Below are 19,182 nucleotides of genomic sequence, written 5' to 3' on the forward strand. Positions count from 1 at the left end.
ACCTGAGAAGTTTTATTTAAACTCTCCTCAAAAAGGGGGAAAACCCCAGGCGCTGCGGAACTAAAAAGACTTCTGCGGCATTTCCCATTCCTTATTAATGAACTAGATTTGCACAAAAAAGACAGAGCCCTCAGAGGAAACCATCCGCTGCACAGACAGCATGAGGGAGTTCCATACAGCACACTGACAAGTGCTCTACACACGTCATAGGAGTGTGGGAGGAAACCGGATTACCCAGAGAAAACCCACGCAGACATAGGGAGAGAGCATGCAATCTCCAGGCTGTTTGGTGTTGGAGTCCAGATTTAAACCTGCGACTCTCTTGCTGCCAGGTGAGGCAGTGAACCACTACACCACCATCCACGGCTCCAGATAAAACAGAACCAGGGACCTGAGCCAGAGCCATGTCCTGGTCTGAAAGTGAGGTAAACTGTGAGGCAATTCGCGAGGAGACCTGTGCCGCGCGCCGTAGGAACCAGCACTAGAGGTCAAGGCCAAGATGGCTGCCAAATGCTGCATAGAGAGCCTGGCGCGGCCACAGGAAGATGGCCGAACGCAATAGCAACCTGTGCTATAGCGCGGCTACAACAAAATGGCCGCCAATATGATTTTCAATAGGGACTAAAAATCACCCAAAAAATTGCGCCAGTGCTGCCAAAATGCAGCATTTTGAACAGTGAAAGCCTAAAGAGGCTAAACAGTGTCCAAACTCCTCTCTGAAAAAGACCCCCAGCAGTTAAAAAAAAAAAAAAAAAACAGGCCAGACGCGCAGTCCCCTCAGTAAGGTGCCACCCCCTCCTGACAGCAGTAATATAATGCAGCAGAGGGAAAAGGAGCAGGGAAGGGAGGCTATGAGGACTCCCGAACCCCAGGAATGCCCAGCCGTACCAACCCACCTAAGCGGAAGGGACTGTACTTACCCGTCCAAGCGAGGACTCACTGACGCATTCCTGACAGGCCTACAACCGCAATGGAGGTAGCTGTCGGCCTGGTCCACTGTGGAGTGAGATAACACCACAGCCCAGTCATGTGTGGACCTCGGAGCAAAGCTCACCGGCCACCCCAGGAGTCATGGTGTATGTCATGGCAGACCCAGCCTCTTTGCAAAGGTGTGCTCACACTCACTGGCCGGACTGAGTAGACTACAAGGGTCTATATATCCAGCTTGTCTCTCAGCCGACAGTTTGATAGAAGATTCTTTCAAGAAAAAATAAAATAAAAAAATTTCGTCAGGGCGCTGGGCCCAAAGGGAGCCATACATACTTCTTTGCTAGGCAGAACGAAACTGAGGCTGCATACTGCGGGGAGAAGGGGTATGTCTGGAGGGACCGCCCCCTGGGCAAGGTTGTTCAACTCTGTTAAAGTAACATGTATTTAATTATCCAACATGTTTCTGCCTAGTCCTCTCCTGTGAACAGGAACATAACCCACTTGTCAAGATTTAAGGAACTGTGCCCGTCCATGGACGATAAGAGAAAAAAAAAAAATTGTGTCAGGAACTCTGGACATGCTCTTAGAAAACTTGGTGTCAATCACTAGTGGCAGTTGATTCACATTAGATTTAACTCCTTGGAAAGGAAGCAGAAAACCATACAAAAAATAAAGAGTGGAAGAAAAGTGTACACGTTCCCAGAAACCATAGGGGATTACAGCTTGATTTATACCTGCTGAAAAAGTCAGACCCCTTTTACTAAGGATAGAATGATGGGAATAAATAAGCCTTTTCTAAGCCAAGCACAAGTAAAAACAGTCTTATATGCTTCGGATTACAAAATAGTGCGTTATTACCTTGTCTGCACGATGTATAAACAATTGTGTGCAGATAAAATAATGTACTCCTCAAAGATATCCTAATAAAAACATGCACTTGAAATATAGACCATCATGAAATTTTCCTGATTAATGACCTCTACTTGTTTGTGTTAAGGTGTTTCCATGTACGGTCTTTAGCTCTACAATGGAGAATGAACTGCAGCACCAGTCCACCCCACTTAGTGCGGTTATATATTAAACTATTCCTACAATAAAATTTGAAAAACTGGTGTTTTCTTGTAAGTTATTTTTCCTTTAATGCTAAATATGAAAAAAAAAAAAAAAAAAAAAAAAAGAGACGGATTATTTACCAAATTGAATGTTCAATGAACACGGTAAATAAGGCGACACTGACTAACTTCACCAAATCATGCTCTTTAATTTCCCCCGGCACATCATTTAATCCCATTTACTAACATTTATAAAGTGAACTTTCACTTTGACAAAGTTAAAGCGGAGTTCCACCCAAAAGTCGAACTTCCACTTAAACCACTCAGGAGCTCCGGGCGTCGCTGGATCGTGGAGCAGGCAAGTATGTTTATTAAAAGCCAGCAGCTATACTTTTTGTAGCTGCTGACTTTTAATAAACATAAAAAAAGTCTGGAACTCCGCTTTAAAGGCCTGTTTACCCAATTCATCACTTGCAAGTTAACTATTCCTCACTTGTAAATGTATGTGGGCACAGGCAATACCATAAGCTAAACTTCCATTCATTTTAATGAAAACCAGGATAGAACGAAAGACTAAAGTGCAACAGAGGAAAAACGTATGTACTTGTATGGATCCCTGGAGGTGATCCATGATATGGTGCTCTTCAAAAGGGATCCCCGTGGGTAGGTGAAGGGAAAAGGTAGTCCTCATGGGGATTCAGCCGCTGCCTCCTTGGTAGCGACGTGAAAACGCTCGGTAGGATAAGTGTAAATGAGATCTGAGGCGCACTCGATGTACAATTGAATTCACGTTCCAAGATTTTAAAGAATCGGCATTCGGGTACAGAGTTGCTTATGACAAGGCTTGGTGCTTGATGATTGGCCAAGAGCTGTTCTATAAAATCAAGCAAATCCTTAGACCTGTTAAAGTATTTAAACCCAGAACAAAAATTGCACCCACCATCACAACAGCACACACTCTCTCGAATTTAAAGCCTAGGAGTTCAGGACTTTGTGCAGGCCAGTCGAGTCCCCCCCCCCCCCCCAAACGCGCTCATCCATGTCTTTATGGACCTTGCTTTGTGCACTGGTGCGCAATCATGTTGGAACAGGAAGGGGCCGTCCCCAAACTGTTTGAACAAAGTTGGGAGCATGAAATTGTCCTCAAGAGTTCCCTTCACTGGAACCAAGAGGCCAAGCCCTACCCCTTAAAAACAACCTCCACACCATAAATCCCCCCCCCCCCCTCCAATGATTTGGACCAGTGCACACAGCAAGGTTCATAAAGACATGGATGAGTGAGTTTGGGGTGGAGGAACTTGATTTGCCTGCACAAAGTCCTGACCTCAACCCGATACAAAACCTTTGGGATGAATTGGAGCAGAGACTGCGAGCCAGGCCTTCTCGTCCACATCAGTGCCTGACCTGACAAATGTGCTTCTGGTAGAATGGTCGAATATTCCCATAGACACACTCCTAAACCTTGTGGACAGCCTTCCCAGAAGAGTTGAAGCCGTTATAGCTGCAAAGGGTGGACCAACTCAATATTGAACCCTACGGAATAAGACTGGGAAGCCATTAAAGTTCATGTGCGTGTAAAGGCGGGTGTCCCAATTTTTTTTTTTAACAATATGGCGAATGTCAAAACGAAACAAAAATAAAAACCTTTTTTTCCCCCACTTTGAAATATCAGTGTCCAAAGTCAGTCCTGTGGTCTTGCTCTCATGACCACACGCATGTGAATGCTATTAAACACAGCTGGGCAGTGCCCTCACATATTTTAGAAATGTAAAAATGCAGTTTGCATGCTAGCATTCAACTCACCTTCCCAACAGCAAGTCGATTTGCTTTAAAAACCACAGTGTCCTCATTCAGTGGTGGAATGTCACGTAATGATTCAACAATCACTGAGGGCAGAAATACACAAGCAGTCAATTAAAAAGCATGTTACATACCAGAATATAAAACAGTTTTTTTTTTTAAGTAATCATCGGTACACCCTTATTGACTTTTCAAAAACAAAAAATCAGACTGCAAAAAAAAAAAAAGATAAAATTTCCACCTGCATAATCTCTTGCAAACTTAATTTAAACCATTAGGCTACATTTGTACTGTCAATTAGGTAAATGTAGTGTGCATCAAGCAGCAATCACCACAGGTAATCGTGGGCTGTGCAGAGTTGCGCATAGCTTTGGCTGCCGCCAACAACCTGTTAATGAAGCCGGCAGCCGCTCCTAACCTCTGACAACCGCAGCAGGAATCCGATTTGTGCCGCTACTGTTCGCATTGGCCATAATCGCTGGTGTGGATGTAGCCTTAGGGCTCGGTCACATGAACAGCCCTCCTGCTGCTCACTTAAAAACGTCCGCGGTGGATCGTTTACAGAAGGTGGCAGAGTAGAGGCTGCCAGGCATTCAAGATGCAACAATGCCCCCAACTGAATGGCCTTTTTTTTTACAGTTGAATGGGAAATTTGTACGCAAATGCCATGCCAGAACTGCATGTCAAGTGCTTAGCTAGCAGTTGTGGGGTGGACCCATTCACCTAAATGGGTCATGCCTGGTCTCGGTCATTGCAACCACAAAGAAAAGCAAAATTTAAATGGCCTGTATAACCATGGCTCAACCGCCTGCTTTTACCACTGCCTATGTGAATAAAGCCTTACAGCAAAAGTGCACCAATATAAAGAAAGGTTAAAGTGAACATATTCTTCCCTGGGGGTGCCCCCTTGGCAAGCTGTGTGCTGAGGGGGCACTCTTACGGGCGTGCTAATGAGCCAGGCTGTGTGCATCCATAGTCAAATCCTGTGTGAGAGTGGGTGGGGTGTCTAACAGTCAATGGCTCCTGCTGCTCTTAGAGTCTCTTGTGCGATCAAGAGCTCACTGGTGGTGCTGCATAAGGGAACAGCACTGGATCGGGAGAAGACTCAGGTAAGGGGGGGGGCATAGCTAGGATGGTGGGAACAGTGATTGGAAAGTTTACCTTCATGCAAAAAAAATTGGGAGTACATACACATTTAAGCAGTACAAAGAAGGAAAAGAGGTAAACCCACAGCCCGCACTGTATCCAGGCAGTTCAGAGCAAGCTCCTTAGGATGCCTTAGAGCATGGCATAAGGAGGGAAGGACAATACCCTGGATAAGATGGTAGGCAGAGACCAGCTTGGGGAGTAAGGAGGTTTTAGGTCTGAAGACCACCGTTCTTGGGCAACATCAAGAAAGGTGCCTTAATAGGGCCGCCACTAAAAAAAAAAAAAAACTCTTCTTGCAGATGTAACCACTACCAGAAAAGCCGCCTTGCATGAAAGGTTTGACAACACAATGTCATGTTTAAGTTCAAAAGGCAGTTTCTAAAGAGCCCAGATCCAGGTTGAAACTAGCTGGAAGTAGGAGTTACATGGGGGATGTTCCAGCAGTTTTTTTTTACCAGTGTCCAATACTTTAAATAGCAGCTACATATAACCCAGTTGTAAAGACCAAGATGCCAGTGTCCCTATATTTCCTGACTGTACAGTATGAAATCTCCTGATGACCATCAGAACAAGTTCTTCTGAAACCAACAGATTTCAGAAAAAATAAATAGGTTGAGTCACTTGTTTCTCATCTCTACCAGGGAGTCCAAGAGGCAAAACCAGTAATGCAATTCTGTGCTCTGTAGCTCTAACCACCATGGTGTAACAGAATACATTGTTTTTTGGAAGAATTGTAGTAGGGTTGTGTTCCATGTAGGGCAAGCACAGTCTTACAGTACCTTCTAACAGGTTATGATCATGGCTGTATAAGCAAGCCTTTGTTTCCGGGTAATATTAATCAAAAGGGAATTTACTGCTTCAGAACCAGTGTACAGCCTTGGAATCCAACAACGGATAGGTTACCATCTAATTGCACAGAAGACCTGCTTTGTGATACCTAAATAAAAAATAGGATTTTATAACAGCTTACCTGCAAAATCCTTTTCTTGGAGTACACCACGGGACACAGAGCCATAATCATTACATAATGGGTTGTATGGTCACCAGAGGTGATTGGACACTGGCACAACCAGAGACAGTTCCCCTCTATATGGCCCCTCCCATCAGGGGAGTACCTCAGTTTTGTAGCAAAGCAATAAGGTTCCCTTTAAGAAGGGAGGGGGCTCTGTCCCGTGGTGTACTCCAAGAGAAGGGTTTTACAGGTAAGCTGTTATAAAAATCCTATTTTCTTTAATCTACAACCACGGACACGAGAGCCATATTCATTACATAATGGGAGGTCCCAAAGCAATGCCCTATATGAAGGGGGAGACACAGATCAAGCAGACCACCATGGACAAGAAGCTCTATACTGCAGCACACTTCGCCCAAAGGTGGCATCCTCATGTCCTCTCGCATCAATCTGATAAAATTTGGAAAATGTATGGACTGAAGACCAAGTTGCAGCCTTACAGATCCGAGTCACTGAAGCCTGGTGGTGCACTGCGCATGAAGCACTTATCGCCCTGGTAGAGTTCGCCTCTCGGTGGGTTTTGTGTGCCAACCTTCAGGGGTATGGGTTCCTATTTAAAGGAGACCTCTTCCCTGGGCCTTGTAAAAGACTCTGACCAGGCCTTTTAGCTGCAATAGCGAAAGTTCTGGACCTCAGAGCCCAGTCCTCCGAAGACAGACATTACAGGCGACGCCTCATGCGTGAGGCCCGGATCTCATCCATTTTCGGCGTAATACTTTAAAGGGTCACTAAAGGAATTTTTTTTTTTAGCTAAATAGCTTCCTTTACCTTGCTGCAGTCCTGGTTTCATGTCCTCATTGTTCGTTTTTGCTTTCATGTTGCTGTAAATCCTCTCTGTTTTGGACACTTCCTGGTTGCCTGTTTCCTGATAACCACAGTGCTGGGAGATTTCTCACGGTGGTCACTAATGTGATTATTGTGTGTAAAACGAAACTGGATTGGTGCTGAGGAGTTTTAGACAAAGTATCACTGCTCTCTATTGGCTGACTGCCCTCTAGTGGCTCTCTGTACATCAGAGAACCAGCAAACAACAGCAAAAACGAAACTACACTGCAGGTACATTATATGATTGTTTTTTTATCAATTTTTAATAATTTTTAAAAGGAATCAGTTAACTATTATGTCTCTATGCCCTGTAAACAGTCATTTCAGCCAAAAAATTTTTTTCCTTTAGTGACCCTTTAACATCTTGGACGGACCAGACGGTTCAGCTCCTTTAGACCCCAGGGGGTCTCTTTAGTCGAGCTTCCCTTAGCACATCTCCATGCGTCCAATCCTTAGACACTGGCGAAAAATAAACTGAGGTACTCCCCTGATGGGAGGGGCTATATGGAGGGGAAACTGTCTCCTGATTGGTTGTCGCTGAGTGTCCAATCACCTCTGGTGACCATACAACCCCATTATGTAATGATTATGGCTCTGTGTCCGAGTGTACGATAAAGAAAACAGCCCTCATTTAAATTAGCCATGTAACCTACCCGTAAAACAAAGCTCAGGAACCTTACTGGTAGCAATGAGCAATAGAGAGATACTTTACTGAAACTAGTTTTACGATAATCACCTTCACATTTTAATCTCTGCAAGAAATTATTTCACTCAGCTGTGCTAATTACAAATTTACAGGACTATCTCCCCCATCACTTTCAAACCATCAATTGAAACTACAGGATTGGTCTAATGAAATGAAAAGTACACATAATTAAGGCAAGCAATAAACCTGAATAAAGCATCCAAATGAGGCAATAGACAAGTACTTCGTACTGTTCAACACAAAATAAATGAACAATTAGAGCAATGGTAAGAAATGTACACTGTGCTACATATCAGGCAGTGCTGAGCCATCCCTGTGGTCTGTAATTACTGCTTGCAGTTAGAACTATAAAGTACAGATACATTTAGAAGCTTTTTCATTTCATTGGCTTGCTTATAAGTCAGGCTTTGTGTCCAGTCATTGTTAAAAGGAATCATTCAAAGAAATAAATTAAAAGGAAAAAAAACATATGACGTAAGAAAAATGGAGGAGAGGTTTTGTCAGCTTTGTTTACATGCACCATCAAACAACAGATGTACTAAAAGCGAGATCTGATATCTGAACTCTGATACTGAAAGTTTATTTAAATGGAAAAAAAAAAAAAAAAAAAAAAAAAAAAAATCGGTGGAAGCACTGTTGCCAAGGAACAATTCTGAGGCTTGAAGAGATGTTTAGCCATAACATACATCTCATAAAATATTAATCAAACCAGATTTCAACATACAATTCAGCATTGAATTGAAGGATGTGGTAGATGTGTAGCATTCAAGGTCAAGTTTATTAACCTCAGACCGCACCGTTTCGACCCCATCCAGTCCGGCCCCTTTCAGTTTTCAGCGTTGTCACTTTGAATGACAATTCCTCAGTTATGTGACACTGTACACAAATGAACTGTATTTTGTTGGTATGTAATCACTCCTTGGGCTTTTTTAAGAAACAGTAAGAATATTATATTATCAGGCTCCATGCACACTAAAGCTTATAAACATCGTTTTTGGAGTTTTGGGCTGTTAAAAAAAAAAAAAAAAAAAAAAAAAACACACACACACATGAACTCCCCTCGTTATCCACACATGGACTTTTTGATGTTTATGGTCTTTTGTCTGAACATCCTAAAAATCGCATTTAGGAGCGGATTTTCTGACCACAAAAAAAAAAAAAGCTTAAAAACCTTAAACTTCCCATAACGCTGATAAAGGTAAAAAAAAAGTGCACAAAAACGTAGCTCATCAGCGTTTAAAAAATTTTGATCCATTAAAAAAAAAAAAAAAAAAAAACGCTAATAAACGCGATTGCAAAAACTTTTAAAAAACGTTGACTCGCTGCAAAGCTACTGCCGTTTTTATAACTATTTTAATGTCCAGTGCATATGGAGCCATATATATATATATATATATATTTATATTTATATTTATATATTTACATACATACATACACATACACACAGGGTTAGACAAAATCTGGGCACCCGGTCGCAACTGCGACTAGAATTAGCAACCAGGGCGACCTGGCGCCCGAGGGGAAGGAAGCATAGGCCTGCGAAAGGCTGCAAAGCCGCGGCATCAATTACCGGCCGGCCGCACGGCGACACAAGATACCCCATCCTGCGTCTCTGTGCACCCCCCACCTCCCCCGACGCGCGATCGCGGCGGACCGCGCCGGCCGGTAATTGAGGCCGCGGCTTTGCGGCCTTCTGCAGGCCTATGCTTCCTTCTGTGATCTGGCGCCATCTTGTGGTGGCCGTTGGCATGACAAGTAAACCAGCAATGCTAATGGAACTTCCCTGTGTTTTAACTGCCTTCTCCTTCCCTCTAATTAGAGCCCCCAAACATTATATATATTTTTATTCTAACACCTAGAGAATAAAAATGGTGGTCATTGCAATACTTTGTCACGCCGTATTTGCACAGCGGTCTTACAAGCGCACTTTTTTGGGAAAAAATACACTTTCTTTAATTAAAAAAAAATAAGACAACAGTAAAGTTAGCCCAATTTTTTTATATTGTGAAAGATAATGTTACGCTAAGTAAATTTATACCCAACATTTCACACTTCAAAATCTGCTTGGTGGAATGGCGACAAACTTCTAACCCTTTAAAATCTTCTCATAGTGACTCTTTAAAAAAAATTCTACAGGTTAAATGTTTGAGTTACAGAGGTCTAGGCTAGAATTATTTCTCACTTCCACCAATCGAGGCGATACCTCAACGTGTTGTTTGAACACCGCTTTCATATGCTGGCACTACTCACGTATGCGTTCGCTTCTGCGCGCAAGCTCAGCGGGACGGGCCACGTTTCTGGTTTCCAACTTTTTTAGCTGGCTCCTAGATTCCAAGCAAATTTGTCAAACCGTGCGTGTGCGAGAGAGATTATATCTAGATAATACATATAAATGACACACACACACTATATTATATATCCTCTGTGTGTTGCTCAGAAGACACTGACTGGTGCACTAAAGATACTCTATGCCTCGGACTGGCTCCACTGCTCTGGTAACATTTTACTGCTGTGGAGGCGATCAGAGACAATGGCTGGCTGCTCTGACATATAGTGATATCAGAGCAGGCCATCCATATTGGTACATCATCTCCACAGCAGTAAAATGTCACCAAAGCAGTGGAGCCAGTCAGAGGCATAGAGTATCTTCAGTGCACCAGTCGGTGTCTCTGATCAACATGCAGAGCTATATATATATATATATATATATATATATATATATATATATATACACACACACACACACACACACACACACACATATACACATATACACACACACACACCACATATTGTGTTCAAAGGTGCTTCTGCAAACAGCTAAACGCAGGGAAACACTATGGGGGTTATTTACGAAAGGCAAATTCAATTTGCCCTGCAAGTGCACTTGGAAGTGCAGTCGCTGTAGATCCGAGGGGGACATGCGAGGAAAAAAAAAAACAGTATATTTGCTTGCACATGATTGGATGATAACATCAGCAGAGCTTCCCCTCATTTCAGATATTCCCCTCAGATCTAAAGCGATTGCACTTCCAAGTGCACAGTGGATTCCCTTTAGTAAATCAACCCCTTTGCCTCCTGCAGCAAAAAAAAAAAAAAAAAAAAAAAAAAGAAGAGCAGTAGAAATAAACTCACTTAGACCCCTTTCACACTGAGGAGTTTTTCAGGCGGTACAGTGCTAAAAATAGCGCCTAAATACCGCCTGAAAAACTCCTGCCCAGCCTTCTCAATGTGAAAGCCCGAGGGCTTTCACACTGAGGCGATGCGCTGGGCAGGAGAGAAAAAAAATCTCCTGCAAGCAGCAATTATGTATACTGCTCCTTCCCATTTAAAACAATGGGAAACCGCGGTAATACCGCCCGCAATGCGCCTCTGCAGAGGCGCATTGGCGGGCGGTATAACCCTTTATCGGCCGCTAGCGGGGGGTTAATACCGCACCGCTAGCTGCCGAATCCCGCAGCAATTCCGACGGTATAGCACCGCTATACCGCCACCGCGTCTCCCGCCCCAGTATGAAAGGGGCCTTGGTCTCAGGAATCCATAGGCTTAATACTTCAAAGAGTTTTTATCTCATCAGAGAAGCAGAACCAAGCTAGGTTTGATAAGGTCACCTGGCAGGGTTCCTGGCCGGTCGTAAAACTGTTAACCTCTCACCTCAGAGAATCACCTGCCCCCGGTCGTAAATGCCTTAGTACCCATAAAAGCTTAAACTGTGGAATAAGTATGAAAGTTCAACATATTTCATAAACTTCCAAATAAGAAATCGCAAAGCCATAATAGAAACAAATTTAGTTTCCTCTGGTTATATGGATGGCCCCTGGCCCCATTTTTTCGTCCTAGGTAAAATAGCAAATGGCAAACTTGTCATGTTTGGACTTTTCTTAAAGCAAATATTACGCTGAACAATAAAATGGATATTGTTATTCTGTAAACATTAGAGCTGCAGAGATATGAAAATGTATCACAAAGTGACCTGGGATATGGGCATGAATGTGGACCCCTCCCAGTAACCAAACCCCTAAATAAGATGACCAGACAATTGGTCACTGGTCGCTGTCAACACCCCTTTGATCTGACAGAAAAGGGAGATGCAAAGTGGAGGTCTCCTTTTTACCATCCAAGCAGGAACATCTGCCAAGTTTGAGAATCGATCACCCAGTTCATCGGTCGAACTCTGATCAACCCTTGGACATTAATTTCAAGTATTCTTCTTCAATTCTACCTTATGGCTGTATATTGTCATTATCACTTTAAAACATTTTGCTTATCATCATACCTAGCTGATCAATGATGCTGGAAACCATTCCAAATGGTTTTATTTCAACATCTTCTGGTAGGTTTATGGACAGTTCTTCAACAGCAGGCAACTCCTGGTGATAATGAAAAAAACAGCAAACATTTTAGCAATCAAACTACTTTACTTTGGCACAACATGCAAAAAAAAAAAACACAACAATCAAACAAGCAATTACCCAGCTCTACACTCACTTACCTGTGTGTTGGCAGCAGTGCGCTCCATAGTACATTTCTAGTGCATATTACAAACTTGGAGACCCAAGATCTTCTAATAATGAACTTTTGGCAGATGCAATAAAAGGTCAAATCTTATTTGCAGCGTGGATAAGAACATAAGTCTGTAGGATTTAGCAGTCAAACGGTTGTGCCAATATTAGAAAAGGTCATTAGAATCTCTAGTGGAGTATTAACAGAACTTTTTATATACAGCAATTAGATTCTGGAAGGTCACAACAATACCATCAAAATAATATTAAATAAGAATCTTATTGTAATATACAGTAAGAGGGCTATAAATTATCTTCAATAAGTAAATATTTGCTTTGTCAGCTTGCATCTTTTTTTTTTTTTTTTTTAAACCTTTTACTTTTCACCATATTTTCTTGACCCCCTCGACTGCTTTTGCCACTTCTTCCAGGCTTGGTGCAAAACTCACAAAATATTTGGACAGGATAGGTTCCTATTTTGATGTGAGAAAACAAAAGCAGGCGCCACTTAATAAACTGTTTGACTTTAATGTAAAATAAACATAAGAGCACTCACATGGAGGTGTTGAATAACAGGCATAGGTATGAAGTCCTGTGAGTCGTCCGGCCAAGGTATGCGTCTCTGCCCCTTATATCACCACACAGCACTATGTGGCGATATAAGGGGCAGAGACACATACCTTGGCTGGGCCGGATGACTCAAAGGACTTCATACCTATGCCTGTTATTCAACACCTCCATGTGAGTGCTCTTATGTTTATTTTACATTAAAGTCAAACAGTTTATTAAGTGGCGCCTGCTTTTGTTGTTTTCTCATTCCATGTTTTGGAGCATTGCTTCAGCTCCCACCGCAAGGCTGCCTGGACTGTCCATGGACTGTCTCTCACTAAAGCTTTATTAAAGCGGAGTTCCGGCCACAATTTCACTTTTTAAATATAAATACCCCTGAAATACACAAGCTTAATGTATTCTAGTAAAGTTATTCTGTAAACTAAGGTCCGTTTTGTTAGGTTGTTACAGTATTCCGACACTTTATAAAATATAAATTGTCTGGGGCCATCTTAAGTGTGGGCATCATGAAGCCAGACTGTATGACTTCCTGGATTTCAGCCTTGCAGATCTCGCACATGCTCAGTGCTGCACAAGCAGTGTCAGATCAGGTTTCAGCACCTGTGCTGTCCAAGTCACATGATTCTTTGAGACTGGGGAGTGCACAGACTCCTGGAAAGTTACACCCACTACATTCCCAGGAGTCTGTGCGGTGTAGGTTAGGAAGCATTAAGTACCTAGGTGCAGGAAGTGGGAAGATTAACTATTCTGCCTAGCAACAACACTTTGAAGGCATCTAAAAAAAAAAAAAAAAAAATCGTAAAGGACTAATGACATTTTTTTAAAACTACTGATGTAATGTTATATTTATGGGTGGAACTCCACTTTAAGCTTATAGGACTGGTACTTTGGACTTTTTGTTATCTTACAGTTTACTGCATGCGCTTTTTTGTAATCTTTTGTGTCCTATTTTGATGTGCCAGTAAAAGCCTATTTGTAGTCACACGTTCTAAAGGCGATTTTGGATGCCAGCCAATCAAAATTTTTGCTAAATAGGAATTACATGGGGAAGATATTGTGTTCAGTCAGTCATTTATGAATTGTTGGCCGATTATTGTTTCAATTAATCTAGGGCTGCAACTAACGATTATTTTCATAATCGATTAGTTGGCCGATTATTGTTTCGATTAATCGGATAATAGCCTTAAAAAATTACACTTATTTTTTTTGGGCCAATTTCTTGTTGGGCAGATTACAGAACACAAATTGCCGCAAAAACACATTACATTATTGCTTTTCTGCAGCTTCTCCATTGAAGTATATTGAACCAAAAAATAACAAAATAGCACCATTTTGCGTTAAAAGGTCCTTGCCCTTTCTAAATACGCTGCAGCTGGAAAAAATCATGGATGTGAACGTGTCCCATAGGAAAAACATGGAAATGAACTGTAGTGTTTCTGCAAAAAGCACCAAAAAACAGAGGTGTGAACCCAGGCCTGAGATGTTTAGTAACATAATGGGGTTAAAAAAAAACAAAAATAAGTACAAAAAGAGCAAATTATTCGCTACTGTAAGGGGTTCATTTTTTTACTGTGGGACAGTGAAAGTAATATTTACAGTAGCAATTTGCTTTTTTGTACTATAAAGGGCTAATTTTTGTTGTTTTAACCCCATTATGTTACAGGCCGATTAATCGATTATGAAAATTGTAATCGATTAATTTCATAATCGATTAGTTCTCGATTAATCGATTAGTTGTTTCGGCCCTAAATTTATCGCATATTGCAATTGTGTGGTGTATAATTCAGTTACTATGTAAAAGTGAAAAAAAAAAGTAAAAAAAAAAAAAAAAAAAAAACACACAAAACACTTAATTCTTGAATATTTATATGCAGCCATAACTATAACAGCCTCTATGGTTAGGAAACAAAATATCTAATCCACGCATGATTATATATATATATATATATATATATATATGTATGTATATATCCCCCCCCCCATTTGTGACAGGGAAAAAAAAGTCAGAAAGTCATGAGACCAGTAGACCCTGTATAGCCAAGCTTGTATGCATAGATCAAACATTTAACAACCTGCAGGCCCCCCACCCGCCTTAAGAACCACTGGTTTTTGGGGCCACCATTCAGAATGACCCATAGGTAGGCTTGGAAAGGGCCAAGATAAAAAGTTTGAGAGAAAAAAAAAAAATGTAGTCCAGAAATTGAGATTTAAGTGCCATTTAGCCAATTTTATGCAAACGGCTTTGTGATGTTGGTACAGAAAAAAATGCTAAAAGTTTACACATTCTGCCAGGTATGTATAAACTTATGAGAACAGTACATATATTTTTCCTCTGTTAAAAAGGTACACAAATATCTGCAATTTGAGCAGTCTTTTTCACAGTATTTTGTGAATGATTTTTTTTTTTTATGTATTTCAAGCTAAACATTCCGTATAAAAATGACTGCAGTGTATCCGCATAAACCAATGGGGATTTCTCAGGGAATAACACATTTTGTGCATTTTCATTTGAAGTAGAAAAAAAATAATAATCTAGAAAAGTCTCAACACCACCTGTTTTTTTTTTATAATGCAGACTTTGATTGGAGAAGTTGCAAAAGAGAAGGTTGCTTTTCATAATATGTCAAAATGCAATAACTACCAGGTATTCAAGAAGGGAGCAAAGTCTAATGATTTCTGACATTGCTAGCATTTCCATCAATGAGAAAACAGATGGTTTATAAACACTTTAATTCTATAGCCTGGGGTTTTAAATTCAAGATCTAACACCACTGGTTTTTCTTTGACTTTAGTACAGCACAAATCAGTGTAATAACCGCTTAATGAGATGTGACAAAAAGTGAAGTGCTTGCATAAGTTTTACCCACCTTGGATTTTGATATGCAACAGCCCGCATATAGTTAATCCTCCTGCAATTTTTGCTTATTTTTTTTTTGCTTTTTAATTACGCTGTGTCAGACATAGGGCTCTTTCACACGGGCGGACCGTTCAGGCGGACCTGAACGGGCGCTCCGTGCTCCTCTATTGAGCCACGGATGTCAGCGGTGACATGCCAGCCGACATCCGACCTGCTCCGATCCGCCAAAGTATGACGGGGGAAAACCACATTTTCCATCCGTCTGGCGGATCAGGCGACAATGGACTCTATGGTCCGTCGTCATCCCGATCCCCCATAGGGGAGAGAGCGGCGCTCTGACAGGTCGGTCCCCTGCACTGTGCAGAGACAGACCTGTCATCTGCCAGCTTAGCGTGAAAGACAGAGCGATCCCCACTGAGCAAAGTAGAGCACGGACACGGACCGTGTGAACGATGCCTTAGGGGTGCAACGGATAAAAAAACTCACGTTTCGGATCGTTCCTCAAGTCAGTCACGGATTGGATAATTTTTCGGATCACCACCATATATAGTCCCCACTGTAATGTCGATATCAACGTCCTCTCCCCTCCCACTAAAATGTCAACGTCCTCTCCCCTCCCACTAAAATGTCAACGTCCTCTCCCCTCCCACTAAAATGTCAACGTCCTCTCCCCTCCCACTAAATGTCAACGTCCTCTCCCCTCCCACTAAAATGTCAACGTCCTCTCCCCTCCCACTAAAGGTCAACGTCCTCTCCCTCCCACTAAAGGTCAACGTCCTCTCCCCTCCCACTAAAATGTCAACGTCCTCTCCCCTCCCACTAAAATGTCAACGTCCTCTCCCCTCCCACTAAAATGTCAATGTCCTCTCCCCTCCCACTAAAATGTCAACGTCCTCTCCCCTCCCACTAAAATGTCAACGTCCTCTCCCCCACACTAAATGTACTAAGATGGCTGCCGCTATGGAGCTAGGCCAAAGCCGCGGCCTTTCCTATGGCTGCAATCCGCGGATCGTGTGGTGTGCCGATCCGAACGCGTGACCCATTCGGATCACGGATCAATGATAATGCGTTGAACCCCTAGTCAGACTAGGACAGATTATGAAACTGGTCATGGATTCTAAACTCAACTGAGGTTTGGGTCATTTTAAGACTTTCAGGTTCTAAGGAAGGAAGGGCACAGACTTTCATTGTCCTAATGGTCAGGAGTTCCTGCGACTTCACTAGATGTATGCTTGTTATGGGTTAGTCAAAAAAAAAAAAGTGTAAGCTCAAAAGAATCTCTCAGATACCTTTGTACATTTTTAGTTCCTACTACAGTACAAGCACACCCCACCCGGAATGTGTTTTTTTAATTCAAAATAAGCACCTAAAAGATGTTTTTCTTACATTATGGGGCTAGCACCACCATACTTATTAAGAATGTTGCTGAACATCTTTGAATTTCTGCCACACACCATTTCGCACGAATGCCAAAAAGTTATAATAAATCCCATTGGATCAAACAATGCGAATGTCTGCTGTGCCTCTCACAAGCCTCTTGGGAAAGCACAAAATACTTGATCCTTCTAGTCGCTGCAATTCCATAAATCCTGGTTTGGTGAATGAACGAGTATAGCTGTACCGTGGATTGTTTAATATCATCTTAGCTGTGGGTTTCTGACGTTTCTTCACAGATGGGTGGAGGCATTTCCCTAGGCAGAGTCGCGATTGTCTATTCCATTTTTATTTTTTTGTAAACCCTAAAACAGTGAAGCCCAGAGTTTAGTTATTTTAAAATAACCCAACCCCAACTGGTGCTTCCTAAAAATGTTACTTGGTCTTCGTTATGTGGTTTAGATATGTTTTCTTTGGAGACTTACATTCCTTATCAAAGATAAACTCTATTCAGCTATTTAGGAAACTTTGGAAGGTTGGTCATTTAGGTGCTTAGAAAACTTTATATCCCCATTGAAACTTCTGCACTTTATGCCTGAAGCCCGACAAAGTCGATGTGTATATGGGCGGAACCATGCTGGATCGGTCAAGGAGTCATCTGCTGCAAGTTTGGCAAATCAATGTGTGTAAAATGATGGTTATAACCTGATGTACCCATGTTTTTATGAAATTGGAGTGCTCTTTTAGAGTGAGTGTATTTGGCAATTTTAATAAAGTAGTTGTATTACACAGAGCACTATCGGTCCCATTCGTTTTTTGCATGTAACCTACCTACCTATGAGTGTGGTGCTTACTTGAGGAGGAAAGGAGCCATCAGTGGAGAAGTGGATCAGATAGCCCAAGGAGGGACAAAAGAGCTTGTTTGACCTTGATTACACATTGGGGGTGAAAACTGAGGTGGGAGTTTAATAAAAGCACAAGGTGGCTACATGCACAACACAAAAGAATTTAAAGGAGCTGGAAGACACCAAGAATATCAAAGTCCTATTGGTGGTGGATTCACTTCATTCATTTTTGTATATGGACGTTATTTTTAATTTGACGTTATTAGGCCTCATGTACACTGCTGCTGGTAAACGGATGTTTTACGAACAGTTGGGGCATTTTTTTTTTCAGCTACCTCCAGAACTCTCCTCAATGATATCTTATCATTACATGTACACGGGGTCATTTATAGTCGTTTCTAGGCAGATGAGTTTTGGAACGAAAAAAAAATTGAAAGCAGTGCTCTTCAAAAGTAAACCTGGTCTGGCTGCTATACGTACCCTTTACATGAAAAGTCCTGACCCAAGACAGGCAACCTGCTTTTTCAGCAACGGAAGCCTCCATGTTTCACTCTTGACAGGTTCCACCCTCCGGCACACTGATCTTCTCCTTTACAGTACTCCTTTCTCATGTCGCCCCATGTCACAGCAGGCAAAAAATTACAGGTTTCAAAGCTTGCAATGAGGTTACCCACTTCAATATAAACGTTAGGCCTGAGAATTTCATTATGGGATGATGTTACAAGTTCCCACATTAACCGGAGGTAATGAATGTTCCAGTAGCTGTGACAGAAGAGGAAGGTAAGGGAGAGCAAAGCAATGTGAAGGCGATGGAGTATGTTGCTGGACCACAAGTGGTATCGTTTTTGGAGCCAATGGTCGACTCGCTTGTAAAAGCAATCCTAGTGTCCAACTAGCTCCTGGATTGTTCTTACAAGACCTTGTCACTTTGCCCTTGAACTGGCAAGGTGACACGATCCAAGTTTATTATTGAAGGAGGCACAAGTAAACAATTTCTAAGGAGCATTCATTTAAATCTTCTTCTGTCTTTTGAGACTGGTAAAAATAAAAGTTGCAAAGTAGAAAATGATCATGTTTTAGCCTAAAGCATGATCATTTTCTACTTTGCAACTTCTATTTTAGGCAACCGACACACAAAAAAAACTGAGCAAGGAATGAACTCATCTAGTTTCAAGATCATTTACTAGGCAACAAAAAGACATTTCAAGCTGAAGGCAATGAGGAAGAAAGAGCTATAAAAAGCATGTAAATTAGCTATGAACATCAAATGTATAAAAATAAATAATACACAGCATTCTCTGTATACAGTGCAAAACATGTGCTGCCCACCTTTAACAGAAGTTCATCTTTGGTTTTCACAGGTAGGTCACTGTTTTCCAGTGGTTCTTCCTCGACAGCTCTAAGCATTGAAAACAGGGAAGTTGAGGAGGACGATGAAGATGATGAGGAGGAAGATGATGATGACTCCGATTCACTGCAAGGGATAACATGACTGGTAAGCTAAAGGAACAATTTTAACAGGAAATCTGCATGAACATGAACCTCATAAGTAATACACAA

The 19,182-nt window shown here is 41.8% G+C and overlaps 1 protein-coding gene across 2 annotated transcripts in view; it reads right to left on the reverse strand.

Annotated features, from left to right (window-relative positions):
- NAF1 (nuclear assembly factor 1 ribonucleoprotein) overlaps positions 1-19,182 on the reverse strand; it is a 73,033-nt gene that overhangs the window by 23,851 nt on the left and 30,000 nt on the right. For both annotated transcript variants that reach the window (XM_040332644.1, XM_040332654.1), the window contains exons 3-5: positions 18,952-19,096; positions 11,751-11,844; positions 3,786-3,868 (exon numbers count right to left, since the gene is read on the reverse strand). In XM_040332644.1, coding sequence (XP_040188578.1) covers positions 3,786-3,868; positions 11,751-11,844; positions 18,952-19,096 — 322 coding nt within the window. The remainder of the gene's footprint in view (positions 1-3,785; positions 3,869-11,750; positions 11,845-18,951; positions 19,097-19,182) is intronic.

Source organism: Rana temporaria, chromosome 1, assembly GCF_905171775.1.
Source record: "Rana temporaria chromosome 1, aRanTem1.1, whole genome shotgun sequence".
NCBI lineage: Eukaryota > Metazoa > Chordata > Amphibia > Anura > Ranidae > Rana > Rana temporaria.